This window comes from Neoarius graeffei, chromosome 8 (genome assembly GCF_027579695.1).
Source record: "Neoarius graeffei isolate fNeoGra1 chromosome 8, fNeoGra1.pri, whole genome shotgun sequence".
NCBI lineage: Eukaryota > Metazoa > Chordata > Actinopteri > Siluriformes > Ariidae > Neoarius > Neoarius graeffei.
The window spans coordinates 79,349,756-79,371,541 of record NC_083576.1 but is presented as its reverse complement, the minus strand read 5'-3'; the positions used below and the strand labels follow the sequence as shown (position 1 = coordinate 79,371,541).

General features: G+C 41.8%; 1 protein-coding gene across 1 annotated transcript in view; it reads right to left on the bottom strand.

Moving 5' to 3' along the window:
* syt9b (synaptotagmin IXb) overlaps positions 1–21,786 on the bottom strand; it is a 118,189-nt gene that overhangs the window by 51,169 nt on the left and 45,234 nt on the right. The window contains exons 2-3 of the mRNA XM_060927071.1: positions 21,079–21,445; positions 19,158–19,704 (exon numbers count right to left, since the gene is read on the bottom strand). Coding sequence (XP_060783054.1) covers positions 19,158–19,704; positions 21,079–21,445 — 914 coding nt within the window. The remainder of the gene's footprint in view (positions 1–19,157; positions 19,705–21,078; positions 21,446–21,786) is intronic.

Below are 21,786 nucleotides of genomic sequence, written 5' to 3'. Positions count from 1 at the left end.
TTTGTGAAAGCGGAGGTGAGGCTGTAAAAATGCACTGCATTATCCACCAGGAAGCACTCTGTGCTAAGACTGTTCAGGGGAATGATGTGATGGACACGGTGGTTAAAACAATCAATCTCATTCGTGCAAAGGCACTCAATCACAGACAGTTCCAAACTTTTTTGTCTGAAGTTGAAGCTGAATATGGAGACGTCATCTACCACTCAGATGTGCGCTGGCTCAGTTGTGGCACCGTTCTGCATAGGTTTTACTCACTGAAATCGGAAAGAACTTAATAAGGTACTCAGACATCATTATGGGTTTCGTAGGCCTATAATTCACATCATATCAAGTAGGCTACTATTGCAACAAAAATACAATGCTTTGCACAGTCTAAAAAACATTGTAACTAGTCTAAAAGACACCTTTAATTTCTATCGGCCCTTGGCGGCTCGTATTTTTCTTTATGTGGTCCGCAAGCAAAAATGTTTGGCCACCCCTGTACTAGAATATCTAACCGAAATAACAAATAACTCAGAATTGCAGAAGGTAAAGTAGGCAAGACTTCACAAGGGTTTATATACAATCACTTCAAACATCTGAATGGGAAAAATTGTGATCTCAAAGTGTGACTTTCTTTCACTGTAGCATGGGTATTGGTTTGAGCCAGATGGACTGGTTTGAGTATTTCAGAAACTGCTGATTTCCTGGGGTTTTCACACACAACATGGAAACAAATGCCTTGTTGATAAGAGAGGTCAGAGGAAAATGGCCAGATTGTTTTGAGCTGCCAGGAAGGATATAGCAACTCATAGCAACTCTTTACAACCATGGTGAGCAGAAAAGCATCTCAGCATGCAACAGCAGAAGACCACACTGGGTTCCACTCCTGCAGCCAAGAACAGGAATCTCAGAATCAAGAGCAAGTTCCTATTAAAGTGGCCGGTGAGTGTAGTTCACAAGTGTTTACTGGCTGTCTCTGAATGAGGAAGTAATGGGCTTGTTTACCCGTTAAGTAGGCTAGTACTCAGGTGATAGGGACCTCTAGTGGCTCCTCTTCTCGAGTCATTACGCAACAACTTTTGATTAAACTGTCCCTATCCAATGTTGGACACATTGTTTCATGCAGGGGGACAATGCTTCCAGGTCTTCTTGGGTACGGGAATCTGGTAGATGTGGGCAAACTAGTAGATGTCGCATAGTCTGCTCCTCTCCACACAGGCAGCTGGTGTCGTCATTCTTTCTGTACCCCCACTTCACTAGATTGGTTTTGCAGTGGCCTACAGCAGTTCTCATATGGTTAAGACATGACCAGAAGGGCCATGCTTCGCTGGAGCCAGGGGGATGGGTTTCCTTATTGGGCTGATGGCCACCTTGTGCGGTGCTTGGGCAAGTTGTTTGGTCCACAGGGACAGCTGCTGATTGTGAGGGCTGTTGTTCAGTGGCTCAACAGAATGTACGAAGCTGTGCCTTGATTTTAGCCTCCTTCCTGTTGGCACATGGTTGAAGAGGGTGGTGAGGGTCACATTCCTGTTTCAATTTCTCTTTCTAGGATGCAACAGTCCTTCTAATACTAGGGGGTGTGATGCCACACAGCAAGTAAAGGTCATTTACCTTCATAGGTTTCATGCAGCCAGTGACAGCCTGGCAGGCAGCATTCAAAGCTGGGTCAATTTTGGTGGCATGAGCTGATCTACTCCAGACCGGTGAAACATACTCCGCTGTAGAGAAGCATAAAGCCAGGGCTGTAGTACGGATTGTCTTAGCATCGGCACCCCACTTGGTATTGGTCATCTTTCTGAGGATACTATTCCTTGATCCCACCTTTGCCTTGGTCTTGGTGATATGGTCCTTGTATGTAAGGGACCAGTCAAGTGTAACACCTTAGTAGACAGGCTTGGTGATGTGCTGCAGCCATTTACCATACCAACTAATCTGGAGTTGGCGGCTAGCTTCCCTGTTCTTCAGATGAAACCTCTAGTGGTGTAGCATGAGATTGTCAAGTGTACCCATGGCAAGTAAGAAAAGAGTGTAACTTTTAACATCTTTGTGTAAGTATGCGATTAGAGTTCCTGTAGAAAAGTCATCACATATCTCAGGGCAGGAAAATAGCCTGATTACAGAGGTGAACATTCCTGACAGCTTATTCAGTAGCAGTAAATCATCCCGACTGACCTTTTACTCCTCCTTCAATATCTGTCTGTGGCTCCTTCTCTCTAGCTGGGAGTAATGGATTGACCTTTACCTACTATAACTAGCTTGTCTTTTTTTTTTTTTTTTTTTTAAAGATATTTTTTTGGGCTTTTTGCACCTTTATTGGATAGGACAGTGTAGAGACAGGAAATGAGCGGGAGAGAGACGGGAAGGGATCGGGAAATGACCTCGGGCCGGAATCAAACCCGGGTCGCCCGCATTCATGGTATGGCGCCTTAACCACCTGAGCCACGACGCCCCCAACTAGCTTGTCTTTTATTTATAAACGGCCCAGGGATTACAGGACCAACGTAACTGATCAAGCACAGTGATTTACATACAACACAATGTTGTTAAGGAATTTGGGTTTGAAATTGCATAAGAATTTATTTGTTATTTTGGAACACATTTTTATCTCTAATGTAACTCACCGTGTCAATCCGAAGTCAAATGCAGATCCCCTTTATAAAATACAAACTCTGAATAAAAGATTAACTATGTCAATAAAAATGATCAGAGCAGAAATATGCTCTAAATTAACTCGAAACAGTTTCCAATAATGTCGACAGATTAGAAAGTAGTCAGTTAAGCAGAGATTTATCCAAGGGCTGTTCCCAGTAGAGACCTTGAATGAGACAGACAGCTTAAAGTTCAGGCTTAATAAAATCAGGCAGAGGTGGGTTTTTTTTTTGGTATTACAATTTATTTCAAGGTTATTTCTTGTCACACTGAGATGTTTCCAAAAAAGTCTTAGTCAAATTCTATAATACACTGTGTGATAACTTATTCTCCATGGTGATGAAGATCAATAAAGCTCTTCTAAAGATAAACAGGAAAAAAATCGTACAGCGTAAAGCCAGCTTTACGAACACATGTGCTTCATTTCCTGACCAAAAGATAACCAGAGATCCAAATCTAGTCCTGTTTTTATGATCACTGGTTGTTAAAGGGGTGGCACGGTGGTGTAGTGGTTAGCGCTGTCGCCTCACAGCAAGAAGGTTCTGGGTTCGAGCCCCGGGGCCGGCGAGGGCCTTTCTGTGTGGAGTTTGCATGTTCTCCCCGTGTCCGCGTGGGTTTCCTCCGGGTGCTCCGGTTTCCCCCACAGTCCAAAGACATGCAGGTTAGGTTAACTGGTGACTCTAAATTGACCGTAGGTGCGAGTGTGAATGGTTGTCTGTGTCTATGTGTCAGCCCTGTGATGACCTGGCGACTTGTCCAGGGTGTACCCCGCCTTTCGCCCGTAGTCAGCTGGGATAGGCTCCAGCTTGCCTGCGACCCTGTAGAAGGATAAAGCGGCTTGAGATAATGAGATGAGATGAGAACCTAAATCCATTCTTGCTCTCCAATTAAAGCAAGACGGCCTTTTGATTTCATAAAATTGGTGAAATTCAGGTCATTGTGATATATGTTTATTTCTGTAATATCTCACAAAATATCAGGTCATTCTGTGGCTGGGAAGTTATTTAATTTGAGGGGATTCCCGAGCAAATAATGTGCATAAAATCGCTCACTTCGCGCAGTCAAGCAGACAGAGGAAGTCCGTGTGCACATGTGCAGGTTTACCTTCTTCTTCTTTTGGGTTTTATGGCAGCTGGCATCCACAGTGTTGCGTTACCTTTGAGCGTGCACTGACAGTTCCATCATTCTGTCGCTAAACGAACAGCTGATCACAGAGGTGCTCGCTGACTGCCGATATTTATTAGTTTGGTCCTGCGTTTCCTTTCCTTCGTATATAACATAATGTCTTCTCTTCTCGCTTTCTGTTACTGTAGTCGGTCTTTCATGTTTCATTCGCACACTCACATCCTCCATTTTTCTCTCCTGTTTCAAATTTGTATCCCACAATGCCTTGTGCAAACGGGGAAAGCCTACCACGTGATGCATGATGTAGTATCTTGAATTGGGTCATGGTGAAGCAGGAAAAAATAGCGGAGGATTTAGGGCCATGTGGCTCTAAATTCATTCATTGTTCTGTTAAAAAAAAAAAAAATGAATAAAATTGGAAGTCTGCAATTCAAATTCAGTAGCTTTCGGTCCACCAAACAAAAATGACTGGGTGTCAGGGAAAATTCTTTTTATGACCTACATTTGAAAAATCTGAAAGGCGGTAACCTTTAAGGTAATGCTAGTCCCATGGGTCACAATGTGCAAAACAAATGATTAATACCATAATTAGTGAATATTCTAATGTTTACAGTGGTGCTTGAAAGTTTGCAAACCCTTTAGAATTTTCTGTATTTCTGCATAAATATGACCTAAAACATCATCAGATTTTCACACAAGTCCTAAAAGTAGATAAAGAGAACCCAGTTAAACAAATGAGACAAAAATATTAGACTTGGTCATTTATTTATTGAGGAAAATGATCCAATATTACATATCTGTGTGTGGCAAAAATATGTGAACCTTTGCTTTCAGTTTCTGGTGTGACCCCCCCCCCCCCCCCCCCGTGCAGCAATAACTGCAACTAAACGTTTCCGGTAACTATTGATCAGGCCTGCACACCGGCTTGGAGGAATTTTAGCCCATTCCTCTGTACAAAACAGCTGTAACTCTGGGATGTTGGTGGGTTTCCTCACATGAACTGCTCGCTTCAGGTCCTTCCACAACATTTCAATTGGATTAAGGTCAGGACTTTGACTTGGCCATTCCAAAACATTAACTTTATTCTTCTTTAACCATTCTTTGGTAGAACGACTTGTGTGCTTAGGGTCGTTGTCTTGCTACATGACCCACCTTCTCTTGAGATTCAGTTCATGGACAGATGTCCTGGCATTTTCCTTTAGAATTCGCTGGTATAATTCAGAATTCATTGTTCCATCAATGATGGCAAGCCGTCCTGGCCCAGATGCAGCAAAACAGGCCCAAACCATGATACTACCACCACCATGTTTCACAGATGGGATAAGGTTCTTATGCTGGAATGCAGGGTTTTCCTTTCTCCAAATATAACGCTTCTCGTTTAAACCAAAAAGTTCTATTTTGGTCTCATCCATCCACAAAACATTTTTCCAATAGCCTTCTGGCTTGTCCATGTGATCTTTAGCAAACTGTAGACAAACAGCAATGTTCTTTTTGGAGAGCAGTGGCTTTCTCCTTGCAACCCTGCCATGCACACCATTATTTTTGAGTGTTCTCCTGATGGTGAACTCATGAACATTAACATTAGCCAATGTGAGAGAGGCCTTCAGTTGCTTAGAAGTTACCCTGGGGTCTTTTGTGACCTCACCAACTATTACACGCCTTGCTCTTGGAGTGATCTTTGTTGGTTGACCACTCCTGGGGAGGGTAACAATGGTCTTGAATTTCATCTATTTGTACACAATCTGTCTGACTGTGGATTGGTGGAGTCCAAACTCTTTAGAGATGTTTTGTAACCTTTTCCAGCCTGATGACCATCAACAGCGCTTTTTCTGAGGTCCTCAGAAATCTCCTTTGTTCGTGCCATGATACACTTCCACAAACGTGCTGGAAAGATCAGATTTTGATAGATCTCTGTTCTTTAAATAAAACAGGGTGCCCACTCACACCTGATTGTCATCCCATTGATTGAAAACACCTGACTCTAATTTCACCTTCAAATTAACTGCTAATCCTGGAGGTTCACATACTTTTGCCACTCACAGATATGTAAGATTGGATCATTTTCCTCAATAAATAAATGACAAAGTATAATAATTTTGTCTCATTTGTTTAACTGGGTTTTCTTTATCTACTTTTAGGACTTGTGTGAAAATCTGATGATGTTTTAGGTCATATTTATGCAGAAATATAGAAAATTCTAAAGGGTTCACAAACTTTCAATCACCACTGTATGTAACCAGTTTATTGTACGTTTTTTTTTTTATTCATGTTTTCTCCCCTAACAGATTTGTTTGTTTTTCAATTGAATTGTACAGGTTATAGGTCACATTAAAGGTGGGAAAAGTTTTGAAGTTATTTATCGTGATCTCACTTTTTTACATCGGAAAAACTTATCATTTTAACGGGGTGTGTACACTTTTTATATCCACTGTAGGACGTCATGTACATAATCAGGTCTCTTGAAAATGATTTATGTATTCATGTACATGCTCTGGCTGGTCTAATGCTGCATGTTCCAACAGATATGACCTATATACGGTATGAGCGCTGGAAAGGCCTCGGATGCTTGCTGACATGGATGCAAACCTCTGGGGTCCAAAGTAGGATTCCACTGGTGGCAGTGCTTAATCTGTGAAGTGTGAGGTCCCGGAACGCCAAATATTTTCAAATACATTTTCGTGAGAGCCATATATAAAAAGTGACGCTGAATACAACTAAAATGCATTTTTACGTATGACCAACAATTTGAGTGTAATATATTCTTTTTCATAATGAAGAGGCTCTTGACATGCTGTCTTCCTCCTGTCCCCCGCTGAATATTTTGACGCAAACGTAGCTTGGCGTGTTTCGAAGTGCCGCTTTATTTCATTGTTTCATCGATGCAATCTTGTCATTGTATAGGCCTATTGGACATAAAGCAGAACCCTCTCACCCCACAAAGGCGAATTCCTCTGTCCATTCCTGTTGAAATGTACGGTAGCCTACCAGTCACCTTTTTTCCGTTTTCGCCATGTTCTTTGTCAAAAGGCTTTGCTTTGCGGACAGCTAACTGACTTTTTCATTAAATGGAGGTGTACTTCTTGATCTCAATGTGAGCTGATTAATCTGCGAGCCAGATGCAGTCACCAAAAGAGCCACATCTGGCTCCTGAGCCATTGCAGACCCCTGCGTTAAGGCAACAACTGGATCAACAATTAACAAATCAAACACAGGTTACAATATATTGATGGCCATAATAAAACACAGCAGAGTAAAGACTTAATCTTGCTTGTGTATCTGACTGAGATTATAAAGAAAGTAAATAAATAAAACGGTCCTGGCACTTGCACCCACAACGCAGCCCCATAGACCGTAGAACGCATTTGAACAATAGACCTACCACGTGTCGACCGACTCGGCAGTGGCCCCGCTTGGGAAAAAAAAAAATAATAATAATATCAGACATTATGATCTTAGAAAACGCTTTAGTGACGAACAGTTACAGACAGTAATATGTCGTGATATTATGTTATAAAATATTATTTTTTATTAGGCTATATATTAAATTTATCTTCTAAAATAACAGACTGTACTCATATCACAACCGGTTTATTTCATCATTGGAGATCAGATCACACAAGACATGAGTTAAATGACTCATTTTAAGGATTTAAGTAGGGGATTTAAAAGCATAGCCTAGGATTTCAAGCATATTTCAAGTTTAAAAGCAGTGCCAGGCTGGTACAATTGCAGCAGGTGCTGGTGCAGTGTCACTGTGTCCAACGTCGTCCATTTTAGGTCGTTTAGGATCCGGCTGTCCTGGGACTTTGAAAATTTTTCGTAAGCTTTCTTGTTTTTTTGCCATTTTTTCCACAGTGCAAGCTAACGGCTACAAAAAACCCGGTGTTCTATTGAGCGGAAGTATACACCCCATGTCCCCCCCCCTTCCCCTTTCACATAGATTTTGTGGATGTCATAGGAGAGAAATCAACAACAGATATCAAAATCAAAACCGAACACTAAACAAATTTTTATTTCCTTATTTATTTAATTTATTGTTTGATTTTTTTTTCCCTTTGTGATGGTCACGGAGGTGATCTGATCCATTTAAATAGCTGCCGGAACACCGAATGAAATGAAAATAGCTGCCGGATCCGACAACGGAGGTTACGGATCTTGTTCTGTCATGTTCCGGCTCAAATTAAGCCCTGACTGGTGGTTTAGAAAGTGTAAAATGCAACACTGTCAAATCAAACCTAGCATAACTATGGGATGGGGTGTTAGGGCGCAGCCCCAAAACACCAATAACTATAACTATACCTATAACTCCAACTATGAGTATACCTATAGCTGAATTTAGTTCCAGTCTGGAGCAGTCACCCCACAACTATAATCCTGACTAATCCAGTTGGTCCTGACACTCAGGGAAATAAATGCATGCAACTTAGGAATAGTCATGGAATTTTTTTCCAAGCATTAGCACATTATTCCAGGTCATACTGTACAACTTGGACTTGAAAACAACCCATGTACACACTCCGATGGTTGAGATAATACAGATAGGTCACAGATTACGGAAATATAATAAAAAAATGATACAAAATACATTGTGGTTACGGATTTTAATACGGATGCATCACAGATGCTAATAATTTACGGATTGGTCACGGACATTTCAGTATATTACAGATTGGTTACCGATTTCATACGGATGATGCATCACAGATAAACAATTAAGAAGTCGAAAACAAATGTTTGGACTGCCCAAGTTCATAACTAAAATATCTTACCTGCATTTATATGTTTACTTTATTAATTTACTATTGATATTTCACAGAAAACCACGTATCCGTGAATAAAAGATCCGTGCTTCGTATTACATTTTTTTTATTTTCCGTGAATCTGTATTTCGTGACTTCACGATTCAACAAGGATGTACAAAGATGCCCAGGGAAAAATAGCACATGCTCAGACACTGTAACATGTCAACAAACAATTACCTGATTGGTCAGATGTTTTATCGGATAAGGTCCAGGCCTGGAAAAATGGCTCCAGAAGCAAATCTCACTGATACGGATAAACCCAGGCCTGGGCTATATTCAACATTATCATTATCAGTCTGGTGTGACCACCAACCATATAACCTGCAGAAGACTGATTTATTTCTAGTTATCAGTATTGTGGGACTGGGCCTTTACAGTGTCATGGTTAGCATTTCTCGCTCATAATGTCCACCCCTTCACTTTTTCCCCAATCAAGACCCTTACTCCATGAGTTCCTATCCCTTTTGTGTCTTCTTTTGCTACCCTTTCCTCTGGACTTGCTCTGAATCACACTACAATAAACTTCATTTCTCCAGTTCGAACCTGCTGTGGTAGAAACTGCAGTATGTGATCATGCAGGGTTTTACAGTAACCACCATGCACTTATCGGAAAAAAGCTGCCAAGTGCTGTGTAATCTGCTACTGTTTTACACGCATTACACTGCTACGATGTTCACCATACTCTATGGCTATCAATCAAACACCAACGGAAATGGTGAAAAGTTTTTATACCTGCTATAAGAATGTGCAAAGCATTTGTAAAAGCTCTTCCTGTAATTTTTTTTTTATACTGTGGAAACCATGATAATTTTAGATTAGATTATCATACCATGAATATTTCAAACACCCTTACTATGCTCTTGTATGTTTCACAAATGCTAACAGATGCTTAGGGGTGAGCCATCAATGCTGGATGAGTGCAAATGACAAGACTGGCATATGTTCAGGAAACAAGCCAACTGTTTTTAATAACTGGCCTGTGTAATCAGACGTGGGAGGTTTTTCTAAGTAGATATCCTCCTTCCAAAGGTATTCGAACAAGAGAGCATGGTCTGTTTCTGTTGAAGAGCATCATGGAGCGGGAAGTGTCCAAATGGGATAGCACCCTTTGAGGATATCCAAACTACCATGCAGTGTAACATATACCTAATATACACAACATAACACTAAACTATGTTATGGACTGGATTGGTGAATCCCAGTTTCAAATATTTTACTGAATGCTGCGGAGTTGTTGTTATGGTAAGAACGTGATGCCGTCCCCAAGCCCTGATGTTACTGAATCTTGGCTCTAGCCCAACAGTTTTTTGGTGCTGAGAGCCAACTCTGTTGCTGTGGCAATGTGCAGTACAGTTTAAAAATCAAGCACCGGTCTGGGATTCAGCACCTTGTTCATATCACAAGACTAACAGAGCACTCCTTCCGTACCTTTGAGCAAGATTCTTAACTCTGTGAAAGCTCTATGAAAATGTACAGTGTCTTGCAAAAGTATTCATCCCCCTTGGCATTTGTCCTGTTTTGTCGTATTACAAGCTGGAATTAAAATGGATTGTTGGGGGGTTAGCACCATTTGAGTTACACAACATGCCTACCACTTTAAAGGTACATTTTTTTTTTATTGTGACAAACAATAAGATGAAAAAGCAGAAATCTGGAGTGTGCATAGGTATTCACCCCCTTTCATAAGAAACCCCTAAATAAGAGCTGGTCCAACCAAGTCACTTCATCTCATCTCATTATCTCTAGCCGCTTTATCCTTCTACAGGGTCGCAGGCAAGCTGGAGCCTATCCCAGCTGACTATGGGCGAAAGGCGGGGTACACCCTGGACAAGTCGCCAGGTCATCACAGGGCTGACACATAGACACAAACAACCATTCACACTCACATTCACACCTACGGTCAATTTAGAGTCACCAGTTAACCTAACCTGCATGTCTTTGGACTGTGGGGGAAACCGGAGCACCCGGAGGAAACCCACGCGGACACGGGGAGAACATGCAAACTCCGCACAGAAAGGCCCTTGCCGGCCCCGGGGCTCGAACCCAGGACCTTCTTGCTGTGAGGCGACAGCGCTAACCACTACACCACCGTGCCACCCCAAGCCACTTCATAAGTCCCATAATTAGTTGATTAAGATCCACCTGTATGCAATCAAAGTGTCACATGATCAATCACATGATGTCTGTATAAATCAACCTGTTCTGGAAGGACCCTGACTCTGCAACACTACTAAGCAAGCAACATGAAAACCAAAGAGCCTCCAAACAGGTCAGAGACAAAGGTATGGAGAAGTATAGATCAGGGTTGGGTTATAAAACATATCCCAAACTCTGAATATCCCACAGAGCACCATTAAATCCATTATAGCAAAATGGAAAGAATATGGCACCACTACAAGCCTGATCAGAGAAGGCCGCCCACTAAAACTCACAGACCGGGCAAGGAGGGCATTAATCAGAGATGCAACAAAGACACCAGAAATAACATTACTACATACTGCGCAGGCGCTGGTTATGGCGGCCACGAAATGTTGTGCTCCATTAGTAATGCTATTTTCAGCCTGTATTTTGCTATACCAAAGGCCACAATATAGCCAAGATTACCTTATTCTGCTCCAAAGTCAGATTAAGAAGGAATCAATATTATATTTTCACGCCCGTCGGCAATTTCAGCAAAGTTGTGCTCTGCCGCCGGCTTTTGCCGGTTGGGAGTGTCAGTTTCTAAGATCACGAAACATGGCCGTACTACTCTGCTGATCCCAGAATACGATCTTTCAATGGATATTACCAGATTTGTGGACATTTCTAGCAATCGCGGTCCTGTGAAGAAACCAACTGGAGAAAATTATTCTCCATAGAGCTTCCTGCACTAAAACAACTATGGAGTACTTGTGTGATTGCCTTTATAACATCTCATCTCATCTCATTATCTCTAGCTGCTTTATCCTTCTACAGGGTCGCAGGCAAGCTGGAGCCTATCCCAGCTGACTACGGGCGAAAGGCGGGGTACACCCTGGACAAGTCGCCAGGTCATCACAGGGCTGACACATAGACACAGACAACCATTCACACCTACGGTCAATTTAGAGTCACCAGTTAACCTAACCTGCATGTCTTTGGACTGTGGGGGAAACCGGAGCACCCGGAGGAAACCCACGCAGACACGGGGAGAACATGCAAACTCCGCACAGAAAGGCCGTTGCCGGCCACGGGGCTCGAACCCGGACCTTCTTGCTGTGAGGCAACAGCGCTAACCACTACACCACCGTGCCGCCTTCCTTTATAACATACGCCGGGATTTAAAATGCAAGCCTCATTCGTCGGTTCTTGATTCCCTGAAATTAAACGGCCTTTTAAGATACAGAGGTAAGCGTGCTATCCCTGGTTTCAGTCCCAGAAGTGAGGATTCCACAAGTTCTTCATCTTCTGTATTCGTACTTCATGATGGTCCCAGGGGAGATGTGCCAAAAATAACAGTTCCATCGTTCCTGCTTACCAATGTCCAAGCTCTTGCAGCTAAAATTGACAAATTACAGTGTGTTGCAAGTACTAACTGTGCTGACATTGTTTGTGTGACCGAAACGTGGTTTACGGACGAAATCCCTGATTGTGCGGTTCAAACGGACGGATACATCATGCTCTGCAAGGACCGCGCTACTCATGGGGGTGGGGTTGTGGTCTATGTCAAAAGCTGCATCCCTTGTACAAGACTACCCCAGCTCGATCTGGCAGACTCCTCAGTCACCGAAACTATGTGGGTTCGGTTAAGGCCTAAGCGCCTTTCTAGAGCATTTTCTTGTATTCTACTTCGACTTGTCTACTACTCGCCCCAGGCCACCGCTCAAGACAATAATAACTTATACAAACACATCCAATCCACTGTTGATAGCTTCCTATTGCAACACCCTGATGCCTTGATTTGCATAGCTGGAGACTTCAATCCCAACTCCACAAAAATATCAACTAACATATTCTCTCGTATGTGTGGGCCTACGCAAATTGTTAAGGTCCTGACACGTGATACCGGTATCCTGGATTGGATGTTAACAAATTCTCCCAAGGCCTTTTCTGATCCGCGACAACTCCCCAAGGTTGGTTCAAGTGACCATTTCTGTGTCTTGATACAAGAAAACTGGAATCGTCCCAAACCCTCCAAGAGATCTGTGGTGTCACGTGACACTAGGGAGAGCTCCTTGAGATCATTTGGGCAGTGGATTACAAGTTATGATTGGGATCATGTTTATCGTCTTGTGTCATGTCAGGATAAGTTTGATACTTTCATCCTAACACTTGGTAACGCCGTGGATCATTTTATGCCACTAAAAATGAAGAAGGTATACAGTAATGATAAACCATGGATCACTCAGAAGATAAAATGCTTGGTTAAAAAAAAGACAAAAATACTTTATCCCAGAAGGTAAAGACTCGCCCATGTTTCATCTGTGGCGCAATAAGGTCCAGCGAGCTATCAAGGACTGTAAGAAGGCATTTTACAAGGCAAAGGTGAAGAACTTGAGGGATACAGCTATAGGGAAGTGGTGGAAAGAGGTTAAAAGCCTTTCGGGTGCGTCTTATCATGAGCGTAAGTGGTACGATCAGCTGATTGACAATGCTGATGATTCTCTGGACTGTTTGTGCGACAAAATTAATAACTTCTTCGTAGGATTAACAGCTGAGTTCCCACCCCTGCAACCGTCGGATGTTGACAACGTCATTGCGGACGCCCCACCTGAGAGTCTTTTGGTTTCTGAGTTCGAGGCATATGTTGCGCTGTGTAAGATCCACGTAAAAAAGGCACCAGGTCCTGACGGTATTCCAAATATCGTTCTCAAAACATTTGCATTTGAGCTCGCCCCAATCATCTCAAACATCTACAATTCTTCTCTCAGGGATGGTTTTGTTCCACCTCTCCTGAAGTGCGCTGCTGTCTGCCCTATACCTAAGCAGAGACCACCTAAGGCAATCAAGAATGACATTAGACCTATCTCTCTTACTTCACAATTAGCTAAAGTGGTGGAAAGTTTTACTTTAGTTCGACTCCTCCCTAAGATTTTCAATAATTTAGATAACCAACAATTCGCTGTTTCTGGTAGGTCAACTGAGCAAGCAATAGTTTACTTGTTGCACCTAACATTAGAAGCGCTTGATAAAGGTAACTCTAGCATTAGGTATTTTTTGCAGATTTTAAAAAGGGCTTTGACCTTATAAACCATCATATTCTACTTGAGAAGCTAGCAACCTTTGATATTCATTCCAGTCTATTAAAGTGGGTAGCAGCCTTTTTGCAGGGCAGATCCCAATTTGTGCGTATCAGGTTTCATGTATTTATTGGTCATGGACTGGACACTACGAAGAATGGTTGGAAAAGGTGAAAATGGAATAAGATGGAAATTTACAACCAGACTTGACGACCTAGACTTTGCGGATGATATAGCATTGTTTTCCTCCACTAAACATCACATTCAGGAGAAGACAGAAAGACTGGACGGTGAGGCCAGGCGAGTGGGATTAAGGATAAATTGGGACAAAACGAAGATGTTGAGGATAAACGCAAAGCAACATGGAAAGATTACAATCAATGGAAAGGAGATCGAAGATGTCAGCGAATCTACTTACTTGGGAGCAAAAGTCTGCAGAGAGGGTGGGGGGATGAAGGATCTCAGAAATAGGTTATTGAAAGCAAGGAGTGCGTACACTAGGCTGAAACGTATATGGAACTCAAAGGAGATCATGAGAAGAACAAAGATAAAACTCTACAAGTCGTTGGTACTTTCAGTTTTGTTGTACGGTTGTGAGACTTGGAAGATGAATAAGGAGGATGAAAAAAATGTTAGACGTATTCCAACAGAAGTGCTTGAGAAGGATCCTGAAGATTCGCTGGGAAGACCATGTGACGAACAAAGAGGTGCGGAGAAGAGCAGGCATACAGCAATTGAGCTGTGAAGTGAAGGAGGCGATGGAAAATGATTGGACACGTGTTGAGGCAGGATAGAGAGAACGACTGCAACGTAGCATTGACCTGGGCACCAGAAGGCAAAAGGAAACAGGGAAGACCAAAAACAACATAGCGAAGGACTGTGGAGAAGGAGAGAGGCGAGGCGGGTGGAGGACCTGGGAGGAGGTGCGGTCAAAGGCAGCGAACAGGGAAAAGTGGAAAAGCGATGTGAAGGCCCTATGTGCCACCAGGCATGAGGAGGACGGCTGAGCTGAAGCAGTGAACACACACAAATGAGCATTGATCACACACACATACCCAGGCAGGAAAAAAATCCTTCTTTGTTAGCGTGTAAGGATCTAATCCCGTTCAGTGGTTTCTATATCCACTTCTTTTGAGTGTACTTCTTGGTTTTAATAACTTGCTTGTTTGCTGAACACAAACATGGCAATAAGTTCTTGCGTTAATGAACCAGACTCCACTTTTGGATCATTAATCCCTTTTGACTGAGAATGACCTGCATGCATGTTTTTTTTTGTTTGTTTGTTTTTTATGTTGGCTTCTGACACATCCATACAGTTTTAAATACTGTTAAACAATTAAAAGCAGTTTGTTTTTATTGCATTTATTTAATTCCTGGGCTCAGATCTGTAACAGGGAGTGATGTCACATCCCATTAATACACTTTACAATGGATTATTAGATTCTAACAGAATAGATGGGCCAAAATAATTTGGGGATCTTTTTTAATGGGCCCCGACTCATTACAAGTATGAATAGGTGGGCCTTAAAGTAGAACAGGCTGAGAACCCCTGAGGTAGACCGTGTATCCACAAGCCTCCGTAAACATCCACATACTTTTATTTTCTTGAGGCATGAGAGCAATCAGGGGAAGTTTGATATCTTGCTTCGGTTCTCCAGTTCCACCAGAACACTGCTGAACATTGTTTGAATGAGGTGCTGCAACACTTATTACACACTCAGTTACACACAATCCTCTGTGGTACAAATGGTTAGGATGACTAACAAGCTGAAGGCAGGAGCTTCTGACACTAATTGGCCGAGCTGTCACATTTGCAGAACCTACCAAGCTCTCGTTAAAAGAAGCCTTGTGGGTAAACTGCACTTAAATGGTTATATGGCATATTGTTACACTTCAAAATGCGTCCTTTTAAAAAAAAGAAAAAAGTGACACCTTTAAGCACCCAGAGTCTCATTATGGCCCCATTATCTATCCTTCCGACGTTCAGAGTCCACAGTGAAATAACTATACTAGCATCACAACAGTGCAATTATCATAATTTCAAGGCCGGTCTCAATTTTTATTGCTGAACAACAATGTGTTTGAGTACACCACAGTGACCTGGCCTCATCAGGAATGATGATACTAATGAAGAAATAATAAAGAAATAATCCATTTTAACGGCTGCCCTTCAAGCAACAACAACAACAACAAAAAAAAATCAGAAAAAAATCAGAAAAAAAACCCTCCATTTCCTTTGCTATATTCCTTTCCAACTCTGCACTCGTTTTAGCCCAGACCTCATATTCATTCATTTTAATGTCAGCCTGCCTACAGATTAGTGACCTCATTTCCTGTAATTGAGATTAAAGACCATCCTGACACATATATTCAAATGCTACACGGAACATACGTAGCCTTTTTTTTTTTACAGGATCACCCATGATGCCATGAATGAAGATGCGCGTCGACTGTACGCTACACGCTTTCGCTCCGGTGATTAACCTCTTCATGACGCCACATAGTGATGATTCTTTCATAACGGCATGGTTCTATCTAAGCTGCAGGCATTCTACGCAAAGCCCTTCAGCAGTTATCGATCTGGATGTAATAACTCCACGCAGGCGTCGGCCGGCTTTGCTCCTGAGGCAACGTGTCTTCTCCAAAAAGGTTATTTTAAAAATCAGATGAGAATAAAATTGAGAAGATTTGAAGCATCCTTTCTTATCTTTGATCTAATTATGCATCGATTCTTTTAGGTGCTGCTGTCAATGTATGCAATTTTGTTTGTGGTTTGGATAATTATACCTGGCACTTTTATCAATGCACAAATTCGTCCTATTGATTTCCAGTGCCAGGCAGAGGCTAAGACTCGGCCGGATGATAACGTATATTTGTGCGCATGCTTTAAAGCCATCACAGCAGAGCAGCTTTCTTAAAACCGATATATGATAAACATAAGAGCGATAAACACCTCTAATGAAAATGTAAAAGGACTAACAAAGAGGGGCTCTCGAGAAACTGCTTTTCTGCTCTTAGATACAAAAAGTGCTTCATCAGTCATTGTTTTAAAAAAAGCTTAATTTTCCTTATGTTCGCACTTTTTTTTTTCACTTTGTTCTAACAGTGCAGTTTTTTTTTCTTTTCAAATGGTAGCACTGAATCCTCAAAACACAGTCTTCATGAGCACTATACCAAGTGGTGCAACAGTGTCCGCCCTATCGTCTGGAGATCGTCTGGATGCCACAGCCATCCATCTCCGGGAGTCCAAGAAAGCAAAATTGGCCATGCTTTCAGGGAAGGAGGGGTGGTGCAGTCTCTGTCACGGTCAGCGAGCTTCACACGCCTTGGAGGAAGCATGTAATAGCCTTTGCCCACCCTAGTCAATAACTGTCATTATTCTATCCACATTGACTGGATATGAGCAATCGCACGCTCTGATTGGCTACTCTACTACTAGGCTATCAGCTCATATACTGTGAGTAGAGAAAAACAAAATGGTGGAGCATGTTGATGAACCAACCGAGGACGAAATAAAAAGCCTGCTCGAAAACAACCCCCCCCCCCCCCCCCCCCAAATTATTATTAGGTAGTTAAAAGAAACAGAAATAGCTAAAAGAATATAGCACCCCCCCCCCATATCTCCTGTTCTACACTTGACTGCCCCATTTTAGTTAATAGGCTACAAATAAAAAGCTTGTTCATTGCTCAGCAAGCCCCGCCCACCATCAACAAGGCAAATAACATAAGAGAGGGTTAACACAAGCTAGTTCATCGCTCAGCAAGCAAGCCCCGCCCACTATAAACAGAGCAATGAACATAGCATGTCACTTCCTTCTCTGGGTGGAGTCTTGCCAAATGATGACTGAAGTTCAAAGTTGTCCCCGTCGTCTCCTCGATAGTTCTTTTACATATGGAACACATAGCAGTGCATTTTTTCCCACTGCACAAGAAGGCTGTATAAGCAAAGGGGCGTTCTCTCCAGGCATTTTTGCGCCATTAACGTTAGTTTGTTCCTGAACATGACGTATGAACAGGTGAATGTGCATTCTCTTCTCTTGCACAAAATTAGTATAAAAATTAATATTAGATATAAATATCTTATGCCAAATTATTATGGTATGTTACAAAAAATGAAGAAAAAAATCAGAGTCTGAATGTAGTTAATGCACGAGTCCAAGTCCAAGTCATCAGTGCTCAAGTCCAAGTTAAGTCACAAGTCCTTAAAATTAGGGCACGAGTCGGACTTAAGTATTACAAGCCTGGTAATTAATCTATCCACATTCACTGGATATGAGCAATTGCGCGCTCTGATTGGCTACTTTACTACTAGGCTATCAGCTCGAATATATCCCCCCCCCCTCCAGTATCTCCTGTTCCACACTCCAGCCCAGTCAGTGGAAGTAATGCACCTTTACGTTGGTTTGCCAACTGCCAAAAAACCCTGAAAAAGAAGAACCCTCAAAAAATAAAAAAGCAACAAAATATGGAATAAAAGTATTTGATGGTAAGAACGTATCTTATTTTTCAAGAATTATCGCATTTTTCACAAATTGCAACTGTCATTTCACTGGTTTGTTTACATTCTAAGCGGAAATTATTTTGTTGGACGTTTTGTATAAAGTTTTTATTTAGCAAATTTGCAAAAAATAAAAATACTCCGTTTCTCAAAATCCAGTGAATGTGGATAGAATAAAACAGTTATTCCACTCAATCTCGTCGTACATGGCTTATAGCCAACTCGGTGCTACGCACCTCGTCGGCTATCAGCTCATGTACGACTCGATTTCGTGGAATAACGTAAATTTGATAGGGGAGATCTAACTGTAAAGTGGGAATTGGCCATGACTAAATTACTGAGAAAATCAAAAACATCATGTTCTTTTTTTAATGGTGTTTGCATCATCGGTGTAATCATGCAGTGAATATTTAATATAAAACTTTACCACAGTAGTATTCAACTGTAATTTTGAGAAACGTCCCAATTATGTTACAGAGACATCCTTCTGAGAAATGTTTTTAATATAACAAGCCTTGTCAAATTGGTTTCTACAAATTTAATACTTGCCCTTCAGGTGTGTTCATTTCCACAGTCCATTAAATCAACTTGTAAAGAAAACATCCTGTATTGAGTTCAAAGCTCTCATTTGGCAAGCACTCAAAAGAGGCAGGCTATTTTGCTCATTTGAAACATGACCTTGTGTATACTCTCTTCGTAAATTAGCTTTAGACTTTTTATGTTGTTTTTGAGAATATTCCAAAGTTTGTACATGTTTTTACACTCTCCATGTCCAGTACTATGCTTTATGGAGAGGAAATAATGGAGCTCAGTTAGTGGATTTGAAACACATTATGCATATCACCTCTGCACCAGCTAAGCACCAGCTCTAGATCCAGAACTTCAACTGAAGGAATGACCTACCGCAGTGACGTAGAGAATATCTCTGCACAGTTTCGTCTCCCCTGGGAAGTCCGGCAAATCCAAGAAGTTGTCCACCACTACTTGGCCAATGAGATCATGGCGTGAGAAGCGGTCAAAATCATAGACGCTGAAGTGCAGCTTGCGAGCATGCAGCTCACCGTAGGTCACAGGAAATAAGAAGACCTCATCAAACACAGGGTTGAGGGTCTTGCGGTGCACTTTGGTCTGATGTTTGGTCTTACGCTCAGGCAGTAGATAGATCTTCACGTACGGATCTGACGTCCCCGAGAAGTCCTTGGCAGGCAGATCCTCAGCCTTGTGGATCTTTACGATCAGCTGTTCCAGGTCACAGTCATACTTAAGGACAAAGTGTAGACGTCCGCAGCTGTCTGCTCTCCTTCCGTCATCCGTGTCCACCGAGCGCTGCTTGTACAACTCCGGTTTAATCCGACCCAGACCCGGCCCGGATAAGGATTCCTGTCTCTGGAACTGAGCCGGGCTGAAATCAGGGCTCGTGAGGTTCATTTGCCTCCGAATGGAGTTATGTCTGCAGGAAGGAGACCAGTAGGTGTACTTCTGTTAGTCCTCCATGTCAAGAAATATTGTTAAGCCAAGTTTTACCATTCTAGCTGAAGCATAACATCGGTCAGGCTGACAGAAATGACTAGATAGATCAGTGATAATCATGGAGCAAAATAATGTTTTATTTATTTTTATTTCCTCAAAGAAAGACACGTATGCTGAGTTGCTTCCTGTTGCAGAAGAAGAAGCCGGGGGTATAAGTCAACTTTTTCTATGTTTCAGCTTAGTGTTTTTAATTAGTAGCTGCACTTTACAGTTTGTAATACAAGAAAAAAAGTTCCTTTTAAGTTAATAGTTGATCAATAGCTTAATATAGTTTTGCACTGGATATTATGTATTTTATCCACATTCACCGAGTATGAGCAATCGCGTGCTCTGATTGGCTACTCTACTACTAGGCTATCAGCTCATATACTGTGAGTAGAGAAAAACAAAATGGCAGAGGCAAAATGTTGTGGAACCAACTGAGGACAAAATAAAAACTCTACTCGAAAACAAAACCCTAAAAATTATCAGGTATTTAAAAGAAGCAGAAATAGCCAAAAGAATATAGTCCCCGCACCATATCTCCTGTTCCACACTCCAGCCCAGTCAACGGTAGTAATGCACCTTTAAGTTGGTTTGCCAACCACAAAAAAAATCCTAAAGAAGAAAAAGCCAAAAAAAAGCAACAAAATATGGAATAAAAGTAACTGATGGTAAGAATGTATCTTTTTTTATTTTTCAAGAATTATTATTATCGCATTTTTCATAAATTGCGACTGTCATTTCGCCGGTTTGTTTACATTCTAAGCGGAAATGATTTTGTTGGATGTTTAGTATAAAGTTTTTATTTATCGAATCTGCAAAAAATAAAAATGCTCTGTTTCTCAAAATCCAGTGAACGTGGATAGAATAAAACAGTTATTACACTCAATCTCATCATACATGGCTTAGAGCCAACTCAGTGCTATGCAACTCATCAGCTCATGTACGACTCAATTTCGTGGAATAACTGTAAAATATAATCTTGACATCCCTTGTTTGTAGCCCCACTGCAAAATTATAGAACCAAACTTTAGACGTTAAACACGTTTTCCCCAAGTGATTAATTTTGACATGAATGGAAAATTGTTTAAATTTTTCACTCAACCTTTTCTCCAAGTCTGGGACAAACATCAATGTGCTCACTGTCGTTGCAGAAGTTGCTCACTGTCAATTTTTTTGGATGTATAATGATAATGCTTTCTGATAATGATAATGATGATGGATGTCCAGTGGCCAAATGATCCTTGGGAACAAATATTATTTACACTTTATTAAATTACATTTTATTCCGAGAGGCAACACCAGGGCTTACCGAACGGATGAAGTAGGGTCGGTGATCTGCCTCTGCACACGTGCAATGTGTACATGATTGTGCTCCTTTGCTTTGGCCTGCGCCTCCAGTTGGATGTCTGGTGACGTGTGGCTGATTTTCATGGCTGACTCGGGCACTAGTGTGGGCACTGAAGTGTCCTTGAAGAAATCGGTGCTGTACTCGCGCTCCAACAGTTCCTCCTCGGTCAGGACCGGCTGCTGCTCACCTTGCTGCTCCTTCAGGCTGGAGGGCCAGAAGCGGTCGCGCCATGGCACCCAGAACAACTTCCATGACACGAAGAGCGAGACACCAAAGAGAGCCAGGCCACATGATGTCACCATCAACGACAGCAGACTCACTGACACATCTGACCACAGAAACAGGGAACAGAACCGCTTGTCATTTCAGGTTAAACAGTAAGAGTACAAATAAATTCAAGTCCAAATCCAATGTACGATAGGTTTCACGATTCCATCTGGATCTGCTATGGAGGTGTTTTCCTGTAAGTTAAATGTAAACTTATAAAGTGGGAAAGTGTGAACAAAATGTGTGAACAATAAAGCTATGGTCACACCACAGCTCGCGATGCTTTGCAATTGTTATCGATGAAAATGAGGCATTTTGGTGACGATACATGGTGATATACAGGCGAGCTAAAAGTTGTGGTCACACAGCAGGTGAACACTTGACTGTCACACCTTCACACAC